This window comes from Ischnura elegans, chromosome 2 (assembly GCF_921293095.1).
Source record: "Ischnura elegans chromosome 2, ioIscEleg1.1, whole genome shotgun sequence".
Classification (NCBI taxonomy): Eukaryota; Metazoa; Arthropoda; class Insecta; order Odonata; family Coenagrionidae; genus Ischnura; species Ischnura elegans.
In genome coordinates this window covers 108918744-108944425 of record NC_060247.1, presented here as the reverse complement: position 1 = coordinate 108944425, position 25682 = coordinate 108918744, and the positions used below count along the sequence as shown (strand labels likewise).

Sequence of the window (25682 nt, the reverse complement as noted above, 5' to 3'; positions counted from 1 at the left end):
GTTTTTATAAATCTGTAACTTTGCTTGATAACGTTTCAAAATCCCTACTATAAAAATAATGTTCGCTACCTCCGTGTAAAATAACACCCAATATACGCTACTCAATCTTCCAAATCCAATTTTACTATAAATTATCGCCCATGTTTCCTACTAGAGCGTATTCCTTTGTACATCCACTAAACATATCATCATACATCCACTGATGTAAAACGTTGACCGACTGCATTTTATCCCAAGCCAAAAAGTAGGCGTTTTTTTCTCTATTGGATAAAACTCGATAGTTAACTCATTGGAATCGCTCGTGCCCTGTGGCACTTGGCATTTCCATTGTGTGTTCACGGCTCCTTCTGTTGAACGAAATGACGTAAGCCAAGGACGGAGCAGAAGTCGTCGGAAACAGGAATAGCCACCTCATCCGACTTCTCACGCCGAGTAGCCGAAAGGCGGTTGAATGGGGATACCAAACACTCCCGATCCCTCCGTGAGATGTCTATAGTCAGGGCACGATGGGGGAAGGTTGGAGGGAGCAAACAGAAGACGACTTTGTCCGCACGCAGGTGCGTTCTGGAAGGTTAATGCCACGGCGAAAATATCAAAAGTGCTGGAAATGTAACGTCCATGAGCATCCGATTAATCAGATGCTACACATGGAGCAAGTTTCTCTGTGGAAGCGAGGCTTGGACGTTGACAGCAGTAGAGAAGTCAAGATTGGAAAAGTTCGAAATGTGGTGCTACCGAAGAATGATGAAGATAAAATGGATCGGCCGTGTAAGAAATGAGGAAGTGCTATGAAGAGTGGGGAAAAAGAGAAGTCTTCTAAAAAAAATTAAGCAGAAGACGGGACAACTTAATTGGACAAATTATGAGACATGATGGCTTAATTTCAACAATCGTATTGGGGCAGGTGGAAGGGAAGAAGGGCAAGGGACGGCCCCGAATGATTTACATTGGAGAGGTCATAAAGGATGAAAAAGAGAAGAAATACGTCGCTATGAAAAGGCTTGCGGATAGGAGAGAAAAATGGAGAGCTGCGTCAAACCAATCTTGGTATTGTTTACTAATGATGATGAAGAGCATCAAGTGGCTGACTGTATTCGATACATGAGGAAGTTACAGTTTTTACCTGAATGGTACCTTGCATAAAATGAAATACCATTTTAGACGGACATCTTGGCACGAATATCGCTTTGGGCCAAGATGCTGTCGTACCAGTAGCGCATTCAGGTGAAAACTTGGGGAATGGGGATCAAGATTAATGTGAAGTTAGTTGGGGTAATTTTAAATATGAGCACCACATGAAATTTAATATTTTAAATAATTGTGAAAAACGACGGTGCTTTACCCAGTACTAGCCTCACGCGTTATTCGTTTTAAAAATTCATGTAATGGTACGAGACCGTAATTGAATTAATCCTCGTTCTCGTAATTAATTTTTAATTCGTTTTACTCATTTCGGTAGATGGCCTCCTTCGAATTCATGGAATTTTTTTTCTCACCGCCGAGGAAAAAACTGGAAAAATATCAATGAATACATAATGAATAAACTTCTGTTTCGTCCGCGTTGATTCTATGATCAAATTAAAATCTTCGACAAATCGCAGTTTTAATGTATTGATATGATATCTATGACATAAATACCAATGTGACGCCTACCCATCGAATATCCGCCGCCTGATGAATTAAACGTGGTGGATTTGCATTAGGAAAATGCTTGACACGGCCTGTGTATAAGGATATTGCCAAAGAAAAAGGAGGGAGGCGCTGCCGCCGCGATAGAAGCCTGCCGACGCCGCTGGGGTAGGGATAGGTGCGGAAGGGAAGGATAGAGGATGTTCCGCGCCTTCACTAGAGCGACGAGGGCTAACGCAAGCGGAACCAAATTAGCTATTCCTTAAAATGTGTTCTGAACTCATGTATCTAAAAAGGCTAATTTCGGTCATACACCTAAATCGCAATATCCTTAAAATAAGTCACACGTCTAAATGCTGCTAAATAAATCTCGATTTTACGAATACTAAAATTTGTAATTAAATATATTTCAGAGAGGTCAGTGCCGCATCGAGGTTGGTGAGTAGACAGGAAATTCGATACAGTTTGCAGGATTTTTTAATAATTTTTTCAATGCACACTTATTTTTATGCTGTAATGTATGTTAATACACCAAAATTATGGGTGAGAAAAAATATTAAAAATTATGCTATTTTTATAAGATAAAATATATATTTACTTAGGAAATGGCTAATTTCACCCCTCACAAAAAATTAAACACCCAGCAAAATGATATTTGATAGCACTGCTTGGAATTTTACTCATATAGTGGCTGCATTAATATGAATTAATTTGATAAAATAAGCAGTTTATGAATGGTACATCATCCTCACGAAAAAAAAGGTGTGGATTATACTACTGCGACGCTCTTTGAAATATTCATGAATAAAAATCAATCTGAAATCATTTGGATATTCCTGTAAATCAAAGTAGTCACCCCATAGTGACCTCACGATGTAAAATTATTTGGGTAGCATAAAAAACACTAACTAAATAGTTGTCATTCGACACTGCCGTGATTTTAATCTGCTTGGATTAATTCTGGAGCAATTTCTTTTAATTTGACAGCATAATTATTTTGATGAATCCAAGTGATGCTAATTTTGCATTTTATGAACCCAGTACGATCCTTACTCATTATATTGATTCGCATAGTTCACGACGAATGCGTTCCTCGTGATTGTAGCAAGAAACCGCTGCGTTGGCCTCTACCCTCAAGTTGCAAATGGTCTTTTCAATCAACCGCTTGCAACATATTATGCACAATGAAAATGAGATTGAATTGCATTGTTTTCATTGCGTAATTTAATGAACGGGTCACTCTGTAGCCACATTTATTTTTTCAAAAATAGTATCTCAGGAAATAGTTTGTAAAAAAACTCCTTCATATCATATTTATCAATTTAAGATACCGCAATTGCAGCCTCATTGACTATCTCTTTCCTCCATTTCCACAATTTATATCTGGGCAGGGAATCGACGCTATCAAACCTCGCTTTCCCAACTTCTACGGTCACGCTCAGGGCGACAACACCACCTTTTCAAAGGTACCTTAGCGTTCACAAGACTATCATTTCAAAGGCTTCATTTGATAGTTGGCTAGCACTACCTGCTGTATACTATTTCCTGCTGTCCTCTGCCGATTAGATGATCTCGAAATAATACCATAGACTTTCCCGTCAGTAGCACCGTAGATCATAGGCTGCCGTGTCAGTATCGTCTATCTTCCGTCCAAGAGATTTCGAGAAGAACCTAACCTACACTGGTGCCATCTATAAAGCCGATACTCCCATCTGAAGACACATTATCTTTTGGCAGCTGTCTCAACGTGAAACTAAAATGGCAGTACGCCGAAATATTTGTGAGGGCCACCACACTAAAACAGACTTAGACGCTGGGGAACTGATCTTTCATTGGTTAGCTCGGGATTAGACAGAGAACCACAAATATTATTTATAATCATTTTTAAAACGTTCTTTTTGAAATAACGGTTCACAATCCCAGTGGTGGCAACTCCTCACAATGTTGTTGAATCACCCCCCTTTAAAAGTTAAATTTCTTTTTTAAAGGTCATTCTGATTAAATTATGAATCACTGAATGGAAAATGTGCGGAAATAAACACATTTTAAAAAATTTCTTGGTATTAACCAATCACAGCAACCAATCACAACAATCCAATATTTTTGAACCAATCACAGCAATGCCGTGGCCGCAAAAAAACTTTTTGGGAGGCATAAATTTGAAAGGGATATACATAAGACACACATGTACTTCACACCACTTTAGGGGGTTTTATACCCCAAATCCCCCTCATTGTTAGGGGACTTCCACATTAATTACGTAAGTGGTATTTGGAGCAGGCGGTCGACAGCTTAAGTAATTCGTGCCATGAGGGAAGGGCAGAAGAAGAGGGGTAGAGAGATCCGGCGTCGGCATTAGCCTGCTCTTATCGAAAGCCACCAAGAGGACGACGGTTTAACGTCCCATCCGACGGACAGAGTTCTGTCCTTGAAGTGCCATCCATAAAGCACCACAACGGGGTCTCTCCGCCAGGGGCGGATCCAGGATTTTTTTCTGGGGAGAAGTACAAGAGTCTGACAGGCTAACGATCTTCTCATACTTGATATTAAAAACAATATACAACAATTAGCATCGGCGGATTTAGGGGGGGGGCAAGGGGGCATGACCCCCCCCCCCAGAAGCTTAAAAAATAGACAATTTTTTATACTCTACGTTCGTATTTTTTGTTTTACGGAGCCTCAATCATTTAACTTCACGTTAATAACTTTCATGTCAACATAAAAGAATATTTCGCACAATAATTGTTATATCTTGCCTCAAGTATGAGAAGATCTTTAGCCTGTCAGACCCTTGTGCTCCCCCAGAAAAAAATCTTGGATCCGCCCATGACGATTACTGTGCGAAGATTTCTCTTTATTTTAATCTGAAAGTTATCGCTATGAAATTAAATGATTGAGGCTCCGTTATACACAAAAGAAGACGAACGTAATGATAATCGTGCAAAAAAATTTGTCTATTTTTTAAGCGTCCGGGGGGGAGGGCGCGTGCCCCTGTGCCCCCCCCCCTAAATCCGCCTATGCTCTCCGTCTCACATTTGAAAACTCAAACCTACTGGGTGGTTAGCCAGAGCTTTAGCGACCACACGAACCCGGTCCCCTAGGCGGTGCCAAAAAAACTTTTTTTTATTTCAAAACCGCCAACCGGATTTCGATGACCCTCGGGTATACAAGGATAGGTAAAAAAAAAAATCGAAAATTTTTTAATAATTATTTAGCAAGAGGCGCCTAAATACCAATACCCTTAATTTGTCATACGATTTCGTAAAAACTGCCAAAATTAGTGTAATCAGGGTAAGTTATGCCACATATACCAAAAATTTCGTCGGTTTTTGCGTATCCATCACCATTTAGGCTTTGCGGCCCCCGCAGCCTGGCGCCAAGAGTGGCGCTAAGCGATGCGGCACGCGCGACGCGGGGCAACAGACGGCTGAGGCCGTCCCCCTCCTCCTCACCCACGGTCGCCCGCCATGTTCACATGCTTCAGTGACTCTCTCTCTCAAATTCAGATTTTGAACTCGTTTCGTAGACCAAATCACGTCGGTACGTATGAAAATTATTTTTAACTTAATTTTGGAAAATCGTCACAAATTTGTTAACCTACTGAGAAAATTATTCAACAAAGCCAGGTTTCAGTTGAACTATCTATTTCTTCGTATCCTCATTTATCATTTTTCGAAATTGTCAATGCGGGCGGCCCCGCAAGGGGGTGGGGCGCGCGCCTCCCGCGCCCCCCTTATGTATCCGCCACTGTCCCGAGGATATGTTATAATATTTCTCCGACCCATAATATATGTGGATATTTATCAATGATTCTTTGGATACACCCTCTGGTCAGACGTGAGTGATGACAAAAAAAGTACCGAACCAAATCATTTAACGGGGTGGAGCAATTTCTCATCTTTGTGAGAGATAATTTTTTCAGATGAAGTCGAAACCCTCTCCACGCAGGACTCAGGAAAGTGATAATTCGTCCATTGGCTTGCATGCTAAATCATTCTTTGTCCTCAGTCAGTGGCGTAGCCAGGAATTTCGTTAGGGGCGGGGTCCAAAAGCAGGGGGGAAATTTTTTAAAAAGAGGGTACTAAGAAGAGGGTTTTAAACGAATTTTAACACTTTTCATAATCGAAAAAAACTTCATTTACTAAAGAAATATTATGTAAATTTATAATTTTTCAATATTTTATTTTCTTTCATAAAGGAAAAATAATTGTATTTTCATATTTCGGGGGGGTTCCGGACCTCTGAACCCCTCCCCTGGCTACGCCACTGTCCTCAGTAGATGCTTTTTCTTCTCTACAGAATATCTATACTTTCTTATTCCATTCTAACATGTGCTGATGGCATGTTATTCTAAGGCCAAATTCGGACAAGGGAAATTCCTCTTCCTCTTTTTTCATTACAAGTCGGAGACCACGAGTGAATTGTTGGTTGGTTAATGGAAGAGGCGACCGACAGCTGAAGTCATTCGCTCCACGAGGGAAGTATAGGAACGGAAGGGTGGAGAATACCCTGGCCTCTGCATTAGCCTGCCATTAACGAAAGGCGCTGAGGGGACCACGGTTTTATGTCCCATCTGACGAATGGAGAGCTGTTCTTGAGGTTCCCTACTCAAATCACTCAAGCAGGGATTGGGCAGTCTCTGAAAAATCTTTGCTACCAACGGGATTTGAATCCGGACCTACAAGTTGGGGAGTCAACACTCTTGACTCTACCAGTGAGTGACTTGTCCTAGATAGAGTGCAAGAGGAGCTAGGTATGAAGAACAAAGGGGAAAGAGGGACCACGTAATGCAATAGAGTTAGTCAACGCTGTAAAGGCATCAAAGAAATATTATCATTTTGGTGACCACCGCCAGTTACTATCGGGGCAGGCAGGATCCAGGCATTCTGTCCACGAATGGTTAAATGGGAAGAGGAAGGCAACGTTCATTTTATGCACTTCACTAGTCCAAGTTAGGCCAAGATAACAAGCCCTCAGAAAGGAAGATTTTCTCGCATAGCAATGGTGGGGGCACTCACACTGCAGCCACTGAACTATTTTTTCCCTATTGTATGCATGCACTCTTTTTGTATGAAAGGGCATTTGTAGGGAAAATGAGTACATACATATATGTTTTTGCACCAGTGGATAAATATTTTAGCACTCCTTAAATTTTATGCACACATTCAATAGCCCGTAACTGTTTGGCAATGGCTGTGCCGTCATGCCCATTATGTTAGCATGCCTTAAGCAAGTGACCAAAGAATATCTTAAGTGTTTTTGAAGGTAAGAGAGGGGTGAAAAAGAGAAAATTCCCTCAGCCCATTAAATACCTCAGGAAAGAAGGATGGAGTAGGCTCATGGTTTTGAGGGAGGGTTAGGTGATGCTTGATTACTTTCCACGGCACCTTGACAGATTGCAATACCTATGTGATAATTTGTTTTGGTCTTTATACATGGACAAGTGGCTTTCTAACCACTTCGAGAAATTCAATTTCAAGACTTCTTACTTTAAAAATTTGAAATTTTTTCACTCAATCATAATTATTGTGGCAGCTACAATTTTGCTATTAAACTTTACAGCACAAACGAACATGTAAATCATTTCTGAATAAAGCTCAAAATGAACAAATTTATGATATTAAATTAGAAGCAACATTGGGTTAAAATGATTTAAAGGCATTCAACTGTTATTTTTAAACATTGTTTGCTATTAATCTGGCGCAATGAAAAACTTCATTAGGGGAGCCACCTTGAAGATTACCATCCTTTCAAAATTTAAAGAAGTTACAGGGGAGGGGCTAACCTCTATCCTCCCTCCTTAATCCGCCACTGTCTGGGTGTTCCTATTGGGAGGACTAGACTAACCACAGATTTAGGGAAAACTTAAAGATCTTTCCATTTTGAAAGCTCTTTACTGTTTCCAAGGCGACTTATTGAAGTAACCATTGACCATTTAATGTAGGGTAGTTGCATATGTGAAAACTGCCTCAGGTAGATTTATCAGCACAACTTTCGACAAAAAAGTAAATGAATTGACATATTTTCCTTTGCAGAAATAAAATTCAATCCCCAAAATCCTTCCATTTTTCATATCCAGCGTAGGGAAGAAATCTAGATGCATTTAATCACATGTAGTATTAACCAGAAACAATGAAAATCTAAAATCTTGGAAACTTTCAGAAAAAAACCGAGGCTGTTTTAACACATTAAATCACTCTACATGGGCTGGCAGTAAAAGGATTAAATGACTAATAACCTTGATTCCATGCACAATTAATCTTTCAATAAATATTACGAGCAGCCATTTCTTGGCTTTTTCTTTATTGCTCTGGGGTGGGATGAACCGATTCTTTACGTCCCTTCCATTAATGTGACCCTTGGTGACAATACAATGCTAAGGCATGCTGTGGCAGAATAATAAGTTCCCTCAAAATTAAGGAGGCAAAACTTCCCCATTGCACTCAAGAACATGAATTGAATTCAAAATCTGAAAAAAATTTCTAACACATTCTTTAACCCATTCCCTAATAGCACCAAAAGTATTATATCTGTATATATTTAAGATTTAGAAATACATCAGTACATATACAGATTTGCAATTCTGTATATTATACGTATTTTATACATGTCTGATGATCCATGGTCCTTGTTGTATACCAGAATCTTTAAAATATACAAATAATATCCTTACGGCTTAACAAGGGATCATCAGACATGTATAAGATATGTATAATAGACAGATTTACGACGAGTTATACGTATTTAATCTATATAAAATCCATATTGTGGCAGCAGATATAATATGCCTAATATCTAGATATTATCTGCGCGGTAGAGGAAATCTGCATGTATTTTATACATATATAATATGTATAGAGTGTATACTATGATACGTATTAAATCTAGATATAATCCTTTTGGTGCAACTAGGGTTAGTGCATGAAGTTATTTTTGTCAAATATTTATTTTAAAAGTTATTATTCTGGCTATTGAGGTCCATTTTTAATAATTTATGCAATTTTTACAATCAATAGTTTAAATAATACAGCCCGTCCGATATATCGGACGCCATGCACAGGGGGCAGTAGTGTGGGTTCCTGTAGTGCATTCCTATAGAAGTTTTGCTAAAATTATTTAATAAATGAGAACAATAATCATGACAGTGATTTGATGCTATAAGACGATACATAAGAGCAAATAAACTAGACACATTATATATTTTGACAGTTTTACTTGATGTTTGTAGAAAAATTTTGGATGAAGGCCAACGTTGCATTTATTACAAAAGGATTTTGCTCTCCCTTTACAGTCTACTCTTCGTCTTTAGGTGACAATAAATTGTGGCCAGAGGTTTAGGCGATCAAACCTAACAAAATTAATGGGATCATGCGTTTGATTTCCTAGGATAGATGATTATCAAACATTTTTAGCATAATCAAGCAAGGCAAGTGACCTTCGATATTTCAAAAGAGACATTTTTCTGTTCAGTTATTTTTCGATAAGGAAGCCACGCATTTAGAACAGCAGCATCGAAAATATAGGCTAACTTTAGCCACCACCATTTATTCTATCTTATTCTGGACCTACATAAAGCAATAAACTGGTCCATTTGATCAACTCCACCCATCCCTAGGCTATGAGATGAGAAAACTGTTGGCTGAACTACAGGAATCTAGCTTTGCTTTTCTCTTGACCATCTTTTTGTAGCAACGATGGAAAATTTTTCATAGTTTGTTGCAATAGTGACGACATAATAATCTTTTCACCTGATAAGTAGAGCCTTATCACAACTTTTAAAGCAATAGGCACTTTTTTCTTCCTTCTTCATCATTAACTTTATCTTGAGAGGGCAATTTTCTACTCTATTTCCCTATATTGTACCACTTGCACAGATATTTATAGAAGCAAGGTGCCCAATGAGTTTCACCGAAGTGAATTAATAATGAATAATACTCCTATCCTACATCTTTTGCTATATTAGCATCATATTAAAGGGGTAAAACGACATCTCCACATAGACCTAATTGCCAAGGTTTGTGGGCATCTTTACCGGAGCACACTTAAATGTTAGAACTGGTACATGAGGCCCAATTTTTAAAGCCAAATGAATTGGCTTACCCTAATACATTGTTTCGCATAATGCTTCCGATAATAGGGTATCATGCTCTCAATAATCGATTAATTTTCTTCCACGCGCCACAAAATTGGCAGGCAGTTTCAAACATTGTCAAAAATAGTCTGATTTTGAACAGTCACTTTTTGAGCTGTCATTCAAGAGTAAATGTCGTAATATAGTTTGAAATCGGTTACAGCAATTGCTTTCCGGTAAATGCATGGGCACATGATACTCTTTGGACCAATACAGGCGTTTATTAGGATACTAGCTGGCCACCCGGCGTTGTTCGGGAAGGGTAGTACCCAGAGACGGGGCAACTTAAATCTTGGAATTCATGGTCATATTGATCTCTAAATGGGAAAATATGAAGGAAGTATGAAGAAACACGATTTGTCGGAATGCACGGTTAAAAGGTCAGCAAGGATCTTCGTGGGCCATTTACCTTAGATCGGTATAGTTGCGAGAAAAGGCAGTATTGGAACTGGAAGTTATATAAACATGGCAGAGTGAATGGGGATATTATTGGAAGGTGGGAGAGTAAGCAGATGGTGGGGAATGGGTACTAGGTGGTGCTAAGCGCACTTGCAGGGTTCGGTAATGAGAAAATGATACAAAGGACGCATGGGACGCAACTAAAAGTAGCACTATGGGGTTTGGGAGCTTGAGATGCACCTCTGTACAAACATTGGCCGCAATCCATGCAGCCTTATGGAAATGGGTAGCGGACAGAAAAACAGACATCCTCTTTTATATATATAAAAGATTTAGCTTGGCCTGACATTACCATATCACCGAGGACTGCCATAACTTCCTCCTTCTCCAAAGCTAGGTCCACATTTTTATAGTTAGTATATATGCAACTGAGTCTGCAAATATAAGTTTGCATCATTATTCACCTACAGAGGTGACATTGGCTGTTTGTTAATTATTGCCAAGGCTGATAATCTTTTTATGGCTAATTACATACAATATGCTAGAACTCCACCGTTAAATAAAATTAATTAAATTTTATAATCATACATACAATACTAAAACAAAAATTTTAGGTTGTAATATAAGAGCAGCAATCTTTAGATAAGTTACCAGAACTGACCCCGTGCATGGCGTCCGATATATCGGACGGTCACTTTTAATTGTTGATAAAGAATACAAAATAGTACACCAAAACTTGAGGAAATAGGAAATAAAAACATCAACCGTTAGAACAAAAATAAGGTCAAAGTTATCAACATATTGAGCAAAATACTTCTATAAAAAATAATTTACTTGCCCCGTGTAAGTGACTGAAAATTTTTTCAATGCCATGTCTCACATAAATGCTTCTCAAGCCGATAAATTCAAGAAGGCAACTAAAATATTAGCGGAGCGGTGAAGACAGACATTCATTTGAACTTAATGTAGTATTATAATGTAGTGTATGTCAACTGGAGTCCAGAAAAAAAAATTAAATACACGCATCCGATATATCGGACGCTATGCACTAATGGGTTAAGCACTTTTCCCATGTCTCATTTAAATTCAACCATGGAAAATCAAAGGTGCTATAATGTCTAATCAATATTCGATAATTTTTCAACAAGGTAAATATTACTTAGTCCCTCAGAAATGAGAGTTGACATATTTTATTTAACATTTTTAACATGTGTATTCAATAGAAATTTAAAAGATATGTGCTCTGATTAAGCTAAATGACATAAAAAATGTAAGGAGCACAGATTGAAACATTTATTAATAAAATAATATATATATTGGCAATTAACATAACAAAATGGAGCTGAGAATCATTTTAAGTATCCTCACATACAAAATGTCGAATGTTACAATTGGTCACACTTGTTTTCATTTAAGTTCCCAATGCATCTTGTATTTACCTAATAATAGAACAATCAGAGGTATAACGTAACTGGAATTATTCACAGGAACAACAATATTTTTCAGCTACAGTTCTAGAAGATCCCTAGAATAAATGAAAAGCAGAAATCTATTACCAGGCAAAACAAGTGTTTATTCTTAATATATCAACTTGGTAAACTTTGCTAATTATCTGCAGTCGAGCCCTAAAAACTTCAGTCAATAAAACACTACCATACAAAAAACACTTAACCATTTAATTCCGTTGTTCTTGCCATACACTACCAAGACTATATGCTCTTCATTTGCATTGGTGAGTTGGCAATATTTATTCTGGGATAAATTTCACTAATGGACCATCTATACATATTTATCTCATATTTAAAAGGCAAATTCATATAGGCATACATACTCATGAACAATTCACTGGTAAGGGTGAAATTGGAGCCTCCTGTAAGCTGTCTTTTATACAAATGAATGTAAAACCTTCACATAATTCACATACATAATTTGTCACCTTTTCAAGAAGCTACCAATCAAGAAATTTAAATTACCCACCACTTACTCCAGAGGCATGTGGAAACATTTTTCCTAAAATTTTAAAATTAATATCACTTCTAAAAGGTCCCCTGTGAACATACACATGATGAGACCACACCTTTAAAATTCTCACCTTTTTGCTGGTCTTTGGCAGGGTTTTTTTCATATTTAACTAGAACTGATGAAGTCCCACTACAAGTTCCCCACAAATTACCCATACAAATCCAGAACTAATTATTGTCTAGTTTGACATCTCCCACGGCCTGCGTCAACTGTTCCTCCTCCTGTTGAGTAACTTTTGGAGTCCGATCACCGAATATTAAACTGCCAACTCTGACATTTGAACTTCCCATTTCAATCTAAAAGAAATATAAAGATGAAATAGAATGATTAAATCTCAAAAAAGTTATCATATTCATAACCAGGTTTCTTGGACACTTCAAGTAGTAGTGGTATAAGTAAAAGTAAACAATCCAAGAAACTTTATAATGGAATTCCACAAAGTTAAGAATGAGTAAGTGAATTTTTTTTACATTCATAACCCTTACAAGTTAAGGTTACACATATCAGAAATCATGCCGTGGTTATACTTTTCAGGCTTAGAAATTGACTATACAAATAATATTCCTATAATTTAGAATGTGCAAACCCAGTCAGAAAATTAAGCCCTGGAGACTTAACTTATTACAAGACTTGTTTACCGTCAATTTTCACCAAAGGGTTCACTCAATCAGAGCTTTAAATCTGAACATTGGTTACGATTGGAAAGTTATGGTAATACTCAGTGTACACAAATTCTCTGACACAGAAATTCTCCAGATTCCAAGCAGGGGATAGGGGGCAGTTTCTTTCCCTGTATCACTTTTAACAACAGAGATATTTTATTTAAGGCTCAAGTCTTCACTCAAATTTAAATCCAAGAATCTCTTAACATAAGCTCAATGCTATTTCCATTAAGCCAGCAAACAGCAATCTCCTCTTGTGGACTTAATGGATAGTTAAAACAAAATAATTGATACCTAATTTTTCTCCAGAGCAAACAGAATTCTTTCATAGAGACCTAAGTGGAAGCATTTGTCAACTTGGAAAAGGTCTTTGATTGAAATTCAATGCTTAGAATTCTGAAAGAAATTGGTGCACTGGTAACACTGAAGAAGCAAGAATAGTAAAACAAGTGAGACAAGGATGTGTACTGTTCCCCATAATTTTTAATATTAAAATCGGGAAAGCCATCAATAACATTAAAGAGAAGGCTTTGGCTGTCAATATCCAATTTAAAGGAATAAGTATGCCGTGATTTGCTGATGCTATAGCAGTCATAGTCGAGACAAAATGATTTGAAGAAGACAAATATGGAAAGGGCAATGGCCAGATGTCAGCTGAAAAGCAACAAAAAGTAGACTACGGTAAAATGTAGTAAAAGAGAGGAGGCTGGGACAAACATTAAACTAAGAAAGCAAAAGCTTGAAGAGGTGCAAGAGTTTTTCCACCTATATAGCTGAATAACCAATAATAAACGAAGCAAGAAAGAAATAGTCAGTAGAATAACATGGGCAAAGGGGGATTTCCACCAACGGACAGTTGGGTTTGACCCGAACTGAAGTTGATCAGAAAAGACTTGATGCCTTCCAGACCTGGTGCTGATGATGGATGACCACATCATTAGACACAGCGTATACCTGACAAATATGTATGTATAATGGTGGAAAAAACTGAAGGAAAAGCTGCCCTTAGAAGACCAAGATGTACATAAGTACTTTGGAAAGATTAGGAATGCCACAAGGAAGAAGAAAATCGGAGAACTGAAGGAACCATGTAGCTCGCGATAGGGAGAATGGGAGGCAGCAGTATGTAAATCTTAGAATTTCAGTGCTACAAATGAATGTTTAAAATCAATTCTAGGATGTTAGCAAGCATTCTAAAGTATTATACATACAAGAATAATATATGAGGCCGCATAAAGAACAAAATATTCATACAGTTGAAGACCTGAGTGCAAGAATCTGATAATAACCAGTGGGGAACATGCATGAAATTTGTTCATCCTTATCCTTATTTTCATTCAATTGACAATTTTCTCACAAGTCCAAATATACAGTGAGTCCCCGTTCTACGTCACCCCGTTTAACGTCATTTCACGATAACGTCACGAAAATTTTGAGACCGTCATTCGTTTATCGCACCTATGCTTTGCGATAACGTCATGTCTTTTAAATTTTGCGCAAAAAAAAAAGGCGAAGCGGCGGGCGTTGCAGGTTGTTCGTTTTGTGGGCGGTAATACAGTCAGTCTAAGCAAAGTGTAAAACAGTGTGATTATTCTCAATTGCGATTACGGTTTTAGCAAAAATTTCTGCAAAATGAATTCTTGCGTAGGTGTGCAAGGTTTTACTTGACGTAATAGTTTTCAGGAACCTAAAAAGTGATTTCAAGGCATTTTTCCGTGTAGAACTCGGAGTTTTTGTCGTCACTTTTTTTGCCGAGTTCACAATAATTTTGGTTCCTGTAACTGCGACGATGTTTCAGCGATGATGATGCCTTGGATGATGCCCAGGCGACCACCATAGCGAAGCCGAAAAGCAAATGCTGGAAGATACAAAAATGGAGAAGGATTTACGTCACTGCTGCTATTGTCGTCGATGAAGACAGGAACTCGTATTTATGCGATAGTTTGGCATTCCCACCGTAAAAAATGCCCGAGATATGATACTCTAACATTTTTTTCGCGTAGGAATTGCGAGGTATTGGAGCCGATATTTACTTTTTACATTGTTTCTTATGGGATATTATGCTTCGATTAACGTCATTTCGTTTACCGTCACATTTTTCAGGAACGGTAAGTGACGTTAAACGAGGACTCACTGTATTAGCCAATTATCTCTCAATATGCCACAAAGGTCAATAAATGCTAACTAAAAGTTCTGGAATATCGCTTGAAGTCAAATGACCTCAAATGCCTTCTCATTTGCGTCATTGTTTGATGTCATTACACAGTTCACAATAAACTCTGCTACAGCATTATATCACCTAAATTGAGAGATGTCGAAGTAAATAATCATCGTTGAACTCTGTAGTAATTCCTCCAGGGACAAATTCACTTTTGAGGGATTAAAGAAGGCACAATCCGACAGTTTACCTTACGTTGACTCCCTTATGGAGGCTAATTTCCTGAAAAAAAGTGATTGCTTTGTCACTACAAGAAGTGTGGAATAAAAGCAAGCAGATAAATAATTATGCAATTAATAAAAAATTATATTACAGACGTTTTTAAGTATGTGTTTACTGCCCAGTGAGATTTAATTTATACATAGCTACCTGAAAATCTATCTTATGTATTTACATAAATATGTACTTAGTAACCTACGAAGTAAAACTTAGATAGTTTTCTCCAATAGGCCAGAGTTGATAGCCAAATAATCATTAAAAGTAATCAAAAAAGTACTAGATAGATAGAGAAATAATTTTCAAGTGCTTTTCACGATGTATCTAATCAAGTTCCTTTTTTTGAACCGGAACCCAAGCCAAAAACAAGTCGAAATTTTAGGTTTTGTGCTGATATGCACCAAACCTTATGGGCATCACAATAGCGAAGTGTTGAGTTAACCTTATATCTAGTCCTACAATGGGTAGACTACATAGTACATATTCTAGGATTGTTCATAAAGTGAAATAAGTGATACATAAATCCTAATTTGGTGGCCATCTAAAAAAACTGGCGATTCTATAAAACTACCAAAACCCTGATGTGTAAGTGTACTTATAAGTGTAGATAAAGTATATAACTCCATTCTGTAGGTCATCAACCACTTCCTCCCATTGTTTTTGTCCTCTGAGAAACATGCAAAAACCTTCCCCGGCTTGGAAATAGAGGCACATGAGCAATGGGGCAGTATATGTGATTATATGGTTTTCGCACTTTTCTCTTGAAGATCCACGCTGCTTTGATGAATACTATTACTCACTTGATTACTATTACTAACACTAATCACATTAATCATATGATATAACTGTGTGACGTAGATCACAAGAATTCTTCTTTCAAATCAATTTATGTCCGTAAGTCAATGCAATCAACTTATTTTCATATAAGTCTTACCAAATCTCCATAAAAAATCCCCTTCCCTGCAGTCTGACTACACAACAGCAATTAATTTGACCAAATTTTGCATTTCAGCTCTAATGTCAACCAATTTTCTATTCACTTCCTCACTCTGTCAACAGAGGATACTGGGCCATGATGTCACGAGCGGACACTCAAATGACGTCATGTTTTCAAGCAGCCGATGTCGAGTTATTTTTTAAAAGGCTCATATCTCAGCTAAAAAAATATTGTTCACCCACAAAATTTTCAACTAGTATATGTATTTGAGATAGGAACCTTCATATTTGAGTAGTTTTAAAAAATTGTGCATGTTCCCTATTCTTGCGAAAATGTGATTTCCGCAAACATTATCTGGTTCTTGCACTCATGTCTTCAGTTTAAACTTTGAAGATTCTCATTAACTCCACCACACTATAAGGGGAATGTGAAGCCCAGCTAGAGATGAATGATTGTTACCAGTAATTCTAATATGTACTTACAGCTTGCTCAAAATCATTTGACATCCCCATTGAGAGTTCCACTTGAGATGATGTCAAGCCCAATTCCTGACACACTTTTTCTCGGCAGTTCCTGAGACACTGTAAGAAAAAGAAACCGAACTATCAACTCAGAGGAAAATTTTTTTGGATATGCAGCAAAAATAGAACGATGGCAATAATGTATCTGCTTGCCATTGAATCTGAAATTTCAGGGTACAACCCATTTCATGTATAACAAATTCTGAATCAATGGTGGGTTCCTTCGATGATCTACATGCTGTGAATCTAAAAGGTGTTGATCATTCAAGCAAAAATTTACTAAACCTGACGAAAATTTTTCATTTTGTTCTAATACCACTTTAAATAATTTGATTCCTGGATTTCAGTCCCCCTAGTATTTTGCTTTGCAATGCTTCGGCATCAATTTTATGAAACCTATTTTTTGTCAGGAATATAGCTGGTTCACTTTAAAATGTGATAATTTGATATATGCCTCCAAAGAAAATAATATGAGGTCATTCGGGTGGACAATTTTGCTCACAGTAGCAAAATCAATGTCTACTCAAAAGAAAATATTCTAAAACAATGGATTTTTAGTTTGAAACATAAATCTAGTACAAATGGGAAAACAATCACCTCCATTCCCATAACCTTTTTATCTCAAAACAGTACCCAGTCAGCACAAAAGATAATTTAGACGGAAAATTATCTGGTAATTTGGGGCAAATTTACTACGGTAAGCTTTACCCCTTCTTTACCACGTTATTACTCGCGTGCAGAATTGCCAACAGCGAAGTGTAAAAAATATAAAGTGAGTGATTTATTTCCTTGTATGAGGTTGAGAAAAGTTTAAAGAAAAAAAGTAAAGCTAAATATAACCACAGCGGCGCTGTAGTGATATTTTTCAAACTATTTTCGATTTATTTTCGCAAATAGTTTCACTTTATAAAAGTGAAACTATGTATATACCTACACACTATCGATGAAAGGCTATGGTCATTAACAAAAATTAAATTACTTGAAAATTACCTGATTATTTTCGTAAATAAATAGAGGAGAGTACTAATTTTCATCGGATAATTATTTTCGTTTAAATTTTATGAAAGGTCGAGTTCAAATCTTGACAGTTGGCTATTTTCGATCCTCAACTGCGATTTGCGACTAGTGGACTGTAACGTACGAGTGAACAAGTAAACAATGAAGAAGGAACATGAGCGCGACTACAAGTGCCGAAGTAACGTGCCTGGTAATTATAATTACTATCTATTACTGGAGCATGAAGTAAACTAAACTAAGTTGCCTGATACAATGCTGAAAATAGTTGAATATAATTCAGTTGAAAATTTAACCAGAGAGTTGCATCACTTTTTGTTGTGACGCCACGGTGAGGCAATATACTTTTAAATAACCAATACAACTGAAATTTGGTTCCCTCAACCTCTGCTAAAGTATAGAGCTCTTTATTTACAGTGATTTCATTGAAAATTTCGGGTAAAAACTTTGGAAAAGCAGTTTTTAGGATACTCATTTGGGTGAATTGTTTCCTCGTAAGCATGCCATTAGGAGTTCGGTGTGGAAGCTGTTGTCACCAAGTGCTTAACGGAAGGAAATTAGTTCCAAGTTTAACATTGTTTCTATTTTAAAAGAAATCAAATTGGCAATTCCTCTTAAAAAATAACTGTTATTTATTTCAGTCATCTCTCTTTCTTCGAGTACGTATGTCCTCATGAATGTGGGTTTCATTTTTGTTATTATTTCTCTTTCACCAAGTGGTTAATTCCTAATATATGTCGTGTTTGTATATTTAGTTACTTTTCGTCATTCAATAAACAGTTGTTTTTCTATATCAATGTCGATTTCATTCATTTATCGTGCATATGAAAGCCTATAGCGCATTGAAATTAGGTACTGTTAGTTCACAATAGCACCGATAGAGGGGGTGTCGTCATGTTTACTTTGAAGCTCCACAGATGGCTCTGATGTTGCATCGGGAAGTTTTACCCGGAAAAAGTACGAATTTTACCAGTGTTTTACCATGGAATTACCCGAATTTTACCACTTAAATTTACAGATATTTTACCCGTTACCATGCAGGTTACCCATCTTTTACCACAATTTTACCCGTGTAAAATTTGGGTAATAATGGGGTAAAATATCTTTTGTGCTGACTGGGGTATGTATGTATGTATTTTGATTTCATAACAACTAGAATAAAATGCACATGATGTAAAGGCATAACTAATTATTTTCACTGAAATCAAAATTATCAGATTTATACTTTGGCTCAAGTTTTTACATCATATACAGCCCAAAAATGTGATGCTTTTCTTCTTGATTACTTTCAATCAGAACGTAAAGCGTGGATAACAACATGTGGTCTTGATCATCAATCATTTTTTCTACTTTAAAATCACACTTACATAGTTATGATAAACTTCAATTAACAAGGTAGGAGGAAACACGAAACCACATTGATAGGTGTACTCTGCGATAGAGAAGGAATTAAATTTCAGATTCTCAATTATGCTTGGGCCAAAATCTCCTAAAATGCCTTTCTACTCTCAATGGTCCATTATTATGACAGTTCCCACCATTGGGTTATGAAAAAAGGGAAATGAAATGGTAGATTACTTATTAAGAAAATGTAATTAAATTTTAAAAATCTCACCTGAAAATCTGGATTAGGTCCCAAAGAAAGATCATATCCATACACACCAATAGTCATCAACCCTAAGAAGTTCAAATTTTTGCATTTTTCAAGAATGTGTTTTGCTAGGACAGGAGCTTCATCTGGTGGACAGCCACTTTTCTCTAAAATAATAAAATATACAATTATGGAAAACCAAATCCAATTGAGTGCAACAAAATCTCTGCTTCAAAATTCAAAAATAAAATCTAGAACATACATCATTTGCTACCATATTAGCCACTTCACACTAAGTTCCCTGGCAAATATTTCTGAGTTCAAAATGAGTGTTATGGAACACTTTCTACAAACAGATGACGTAAATTTTGCGAACGCTCCATGTACAACCATAAACTGTCAGCAAATGTGGTGAAAAGCTGTGTATGATTTTCTGGTACAGTGCATAGCAGTACACAGTGAAACAATAACAGAGTACTTGAAGATGAACAGCAGAACTATGAATTAAATTCAGTTATTTTTTTCTAGCAAGATAGATAGAAACCTGGATTACAAGACAGAGTAAGAAGTGTGCATATCACCGAGACCACAAAAAATTTCCTTTTCACAACTCTGGCAGTCGGTGTTGCGTCTCACCACAAATGTGATCAAATGTTTGTGACACAATTGTTTTCAATGTTTAAACAAAATATAAATGGCATGAATTTAGTACATAATGAGAACAAAAAAATTTTAAAAATACTTTTTTATGTGCAGGCTCTGTTTTTATCATGAGAAGAAAAATAAATAAAAACCGAATATTTTAGAGAAATTGTAGCACTAACAATCATTGTTGGAGATAACTTGATGCTGCTTTGCATAAAACATCAAAATACAGAAAGTATGTCAATTCAAGTTAAGTTTCACCATTATCTCAAAAACTTTACATGCTTTCAATTCCTATCAGGAAGGATGAAAATTGCCCACTTTCATCCAAATCTTAGTTGGTATGTGTCATAGCTGGATGAACTGACATATAATGACCCAATAAATAAAAGCCAAGATTTCCAAGTAACATTATTTCCCATGAATTTATTATGAACCAACAGCAGCGGTGGATCCAGGATAGGGATAAGGGGGTCCAAACAAATTACTATTCTATCGAGTGAAATTGGATACCCCAGAGAGAGAGGAGTATCCATAGCCCCTCTCTGGATCTGCGACTGAATACACATACTGAATGCCACATGCCAAAAGCATGTCAAACTAGGCCCTAAGTTTAGAGCTGATTAGTACATATTTTAATTTGTTAAAGTAGGTAAATATATCGGAAAATATAATGAAACACTTTTGCACAAAGTGGCAACGTCCACAAATTTTGATTTTATCCAGCGTGTGTTTCGACCTATTGGGAGGGAGGGCTATAGCTCCCTCGGCCACCTTCAGATCCGCCACTGACCAGCAGTTGATCATGAAAAATCGAGCCAAATCTCCAAGTGCATCACACAGCATACAACCGTACATCAAGTAAGAGAGGAGGAAGGAGGTGGGGAGTAAGGAATAAAAGGAAGAGGAGGACTCATTTTATGGGTGACTCGGTTTCATGCGATGCTCATCTTTAGTCTACGGTACCAACAGAAATCAATGGATTTCCATTTTTACCAGTAACCTTAAACAAAAAGGAAAACAAACCACACGAAAAAGGTACGGAGACACCACTCAAGGTAGTTGTTTATATGAATGAAATTCTGTAGGCCAGTGGAGAAAAATGTTAGAATACAGTAAGCCCTCGACATACAAATAAGATGCTTTCCAGGACCTTGTTCATCAGTTGAAAATCCCAAGCAAGGCATCAAAAAGTGTAGTTACCCTGCAGCATGCAACACTGCATAACAATTCAGCATTAACTCAGGATGATCACAAACCGATCTAGCACAATTCTCTATCGGCCATCACTTTCCCAATACTTCATTAGTCTTACTCAGTGATGCTGTTTATAAAGCAACATTTTCGAAGGCATGCTCCATATAATTATACAATATCATTACACAGCAGATTACCGATTATCCGGCTGCGGTATATCTGTGTTGCAGATTATCCGGGCATGATTTTCACTCTCGCTCAATATTTTCCGTGATCTTTATAAAAAAAATAAAATTGGTCGGTAAATCAGAATTACTGCATTAATGCTAGGATACACCGGGCTTATTATTACTGCAAGAATCCCCTTCATAAAACGGAAGCGATTGCAATCTAGCTGCATTCACGGGAGCACCGTGTTCCTGTTTTCCAACCCTCGCAGGGCGGGACCGCGCTCCGTGATCACGGTTACACATCCTGCAGCAGTTTCAACCCAGACAACTCGTGCGAGACGCAACTACATGGCGTGATGTTTGAAAGTGTAAGTTCCGACGTCACACAGCCACGGATGCATAGTTTTCGAAACCAGGTCTTATATGAAGGCGTAATAATACGAGTGCAACCATGTTATCGCCGCTAAAAAGATCGTTACCTGGCGTAGAAAGCTCTTTAAAATAACAGAATAGCTGCATAAATAATAATATATTGTTTGCTTTACGTAACTTATGAACAATGCAAGACATTAAAGTGAAAGTTTGTGTTATTCGTGTCGCCTCTGCCCATCATTAGCCCGGATAATCGGGAGTGTGCTGTATATATTCGCCATGCATACATTAGGCGCTAAGCCCCAAAGTGCAAGTTCCTCCACACTGCACCACCAGCCGCATCCATCCTCTCCAAAAGCGCCAATTAAACTTTTCGTACAATAAATGAACGTATCTTTGAAAATTCCGAAGTGGGATGTTTGTAACTAAAGACTTACTGTATAAGGATGATATATAGAATGGAGTGTGAATTTAAAGAAGAAATTTGGTATTTGATAATGGTGTAACAGCCGAAACCGGAAATAAAATTAAAGAAGAAAGATGAGGGTAACTTCCTCCGTTTCATCACTTTGGGACATAAAAATCTGTGGATACTGGCGAGCAAGGCTGAATGCCATTGCTCAGCAACCAGAGTACCATGATGGCAACATTATTAGAGCATTAGACATAATAGTAAACTCTACGTGGAATTTTATAATGTATCTAAATTTGGGTATAACTATTTTATTCAAGACTGAAATGGACCCAAAAAAACTCTAAAATGGGTTAAAAATCTGGTCCAAAATACAGTTCAAAATAATCCAACCAAAATCAGAGGCAAGAAGGAATTCAACTAGAGATCGCAGTCTTGGACAAAAGCCAAATAAGAGAGATTATGGGATTTTCCAAATGAAGAAAGGATAACCTTTTCTAAATGAATGACCATATCCATGTTTAGGATTTTTTTGCATGGGCCTTAAGAGTGTTGATGGCCCCCATATAATGTTAGTCTCTTGCATGAATGATTAGGAGGTGATATTTAAGCATCGTGTGATCACTCACGTAGACTTAGACAATATGGTACCACTGACTTAGACAATGTGGTACCATCATGGCGGTATCACCATGTCCATGAATGTTTCACAGAAGAGTGACATCAACAGAAAGTTGTGCAAAGGAAAGAGTCTTACATATGATGGTGTAGGAGGTTATGCCAAGAATATGAGTTGAAAGTTAAAGCAAGGCCTGTTTACATACTGCATTAACACACATACGAGTTTATGTCTAACAAAATTGTAAATGTCTGAACACGTGAATGAACGTGAAAATGCACCAAGTAACCATGAAACTTGTACAAATGCATGTACAGAAAATAGAACCTGCTCTAATTTGGTTCATGCATTCCTACATGTTCCATTCCAGTCCATAAAAATTATTCATGCAAAGATATTTACATAATACATTAACTTGTACGAGTTAATGTGCTATGTAAACAGGCCTGAATAAGATATTGAATGAATCACGCTAGTATTCTTTCCATCCCTTTTGTGGGCTCTTTTAAAAATGACCACTTGAGATGAGCTTTTCCAGGGATGTTAGTGAGCTTGGTCAGCAATAGGAATTCCCATTGAATTTTCCATATCTGAGCATATCCCTTTTTCTGTGCCTGAAAACATCATCATACCACCAAACCAATCAGAGCACAAACATTATAATGAGTAATTGTAACACATATTTGGTTTCAATGGAATGAGAGGCCCACATATTGAAGGGACAGTGACAATGATGGAAAAACAGAGTGTAAAAATTGCTGCATGATTAAAAAAGTGTATAATGATATCTCAAGCCATAATTTTCAGTTCCTAAATATTATCATGGCCACAGCTTCTCTATAGAAAAAACTCAAACAAGGACAAAAACCTAACGACTGTATGATTCAGGCTTAAGGAGGTATCAGAGTGCACATTAAGTGTACTAATTCAAATGACAAATTATTAGATGACGTACATTTCCTAACCAGTAGGATACAACTCAATAATTATGGATTCTCACTCTACCTTTTATGTAATCAGTGGAAAGTTGTGGGAATAATGGAAAACTTAAATGAGAATGATCAAGAAACACAAGTGAACTAGATAAGCACAACTTTTTTCTTTTAAAGCAAACAATAACTATTTCCTCACATTACGCACAAGAGCCATCTTTGGCATGGGAAAAAGACACTGTGCACTGTTAGGTGAATAGACATCAATGTAACTTTAAGTTCTGGAGATAAGAAAAAAATGTTGTCTGTCCAAGTGCAGAGAAAAAGCTAAAAATGGATTCCAGAATAGTAATTCTCATAAGTGGAGGTAAACCCAGTTGTGAAGCTGAATCTACCATAATTATTGATTTTGATAAAAGTGTATCCCAGCAAAGACTATTATGTAAGTAATTTAGCCAAAAAGAACTATTCACATTGTTCCACATAATCCACGCCAACAAGAAAAGTTTTCCTGTAGCTTAACAGGACAAAGTACTCTAATGTGTAATTAAAAAAGAAAATTCTGTGAACACTTCTAGGGCGATATCTGACAGTGCCTTTTACTTCAATTTAAATGAGGAGTGAGATACATGAGCAACAAAATATACAAATAATACAACTGTCCTACCTCAAATTTATTCCTCAATTGTTAAGCAACACATAATACTACTCTTGATCGAAGGAGACGCTGAAGAGAATTTCACAGTACCAAAATATGATTAAGTCAAGCAACCTGTGTGATAAAAATAATACGAAATGGCGCTCGCGAGATGAAAACATTAGCCGATTGACTAATGAAATGAATAGACATATCTTTCTCAGAATAAGCAACAAATGGTCTCACCTTCTTCGCCGCTGGTATTAACCTGGACCATTACATTGAGAAGGCCCCTGTGCCCACGTTTCTCAAACTGGTCATTAATCGCACTCGCCAACTTCGCTGAGTCGACAGTTTCAACCACAAAGAGCCCAGGAATATCAACTATTTTATTCACTTTATTTCGCTGCAAATGCCCGATGAAATGCCATCGGATTTCTTGACATTTCTCGAGAATCTAAACCATGAAAGAAAATTTAAAAATGTATAGTTGTTTTTATATTATACTCAAGTACTTGATGAAGATATATAGGCACACTTCTCACTTCTGGGTCATTTGCTTTCTCCACCAACTCTTGAACATAATTTTCACCGAAGCTGCGCTGTCCAGCGTCGTAAGCAGCTATGATAAGTTCCTTTGGTTTAGTTTTACTCACTGCTACAAGGCGAGGCTCAAAATTGCTGAGTTCCTAAGAGAGTACCAATCATGTGGATTAACAGATAAATTTTAGGAATGACTATGAAATAATTTAATAATATTATAATACGTAGAAAGCACAAGGCTGTTTCCAAAAAGGAGTTAAAGACGAAAATTGATAAGGACTTATATAAGATTCCATGAACAGCACCGTAAAATAACTTCAAAACGTGAAATACATTTTTATAAGCTACTTTCCTGGCATATAAAAATCATTTTAAAATTCTTCGACAGCAATAAAAGAGCTATGAGAGACGAAACATGTCCAAATCGTAACGTCATCCGCTAAGCGATATCTCAAATACTTCCTAGTAGGGCTACTCAACACCGAAAACAGTAAATAACAAAAAATCTGACATAAAATGATTTCCTAACATAATTTTTACGAATATGCAACGTACCTGTGGCCTATTTGTACATGCATTTTGAATTCTTTCAAAAACAGACCGCAAGCACTTCGCCACTTCTGCCTCCGACATGGCTCTCCGAATCATTCAGTGTCATACGATATGTTATTCCTAGGTCGTAGCTAATCGATAATATTTTAGGGCAGAAAATGATTTACCTCCGCGGATGCATCAAACAGTGGCCTGATCAGAGTGTAAACATAATAACACAATAAAAAAAATAATTAACCTTGAGATAGGTTATTTCGAGGAGA

At 37.0% G+C, this 25682-nt stretch overlaps 1 protein-coding gene across 1 annotated transcript; it reads right to left on the bottom strand.

The window, feature by feature from the left end:
* Positions 1-11430: 11430 nt before the first annotated feature.
* Positions 11431-25650, bottom strand: LOC124154331 (pyridoxal phosphate homeostasis protein). Its single transcript, XM_046528002.1, has 7 exons — positions 25423-25650; positions 24870-25013; positions 24571-24781; positions 19365-19507; positions 16697-16795; positions 12252-12477; positions 11431-11684 (listed from the first exon to the last, which is right to left on the bottom strand). The coding sequence occupies exons 1-6, from the start codon at positions 25513-25515 to the stop codon at positions 12349-12351; spliced, it is 819 nt and encodes a 272-aa protein (XP_046383958.1). The 5' UTR covers positions 25516-25650; the 3' UTR covers positions 11431-11684; positions 12252-12348.
* Positions 25651-25682: the final 32 nt, after the last annotated feature.

Coding starts and splice junctions, on each gene's coding strand:
- LOC124154331 (XM_046528002.1), bottom strand. CDS start 25,515: ATGATTCGGAGAGCCATGTCGGAGGCAGAAGTGGCGAAGTGCTTGCGG. Junction 25,014..25,422: donor CATGTACAAATAGGCCACAG/GTACGTTGCATA, acceptor GTACTCTCTTAG/GAACTCAGCAATTTTGAGCC. Junction 16,796..19,364: donor GACCTAATCCAGATTTTCAG/GTGAGATTTTTA, acceptor TTTTTCTTACAG/TGTCTCAGGAACTGCCGAGA.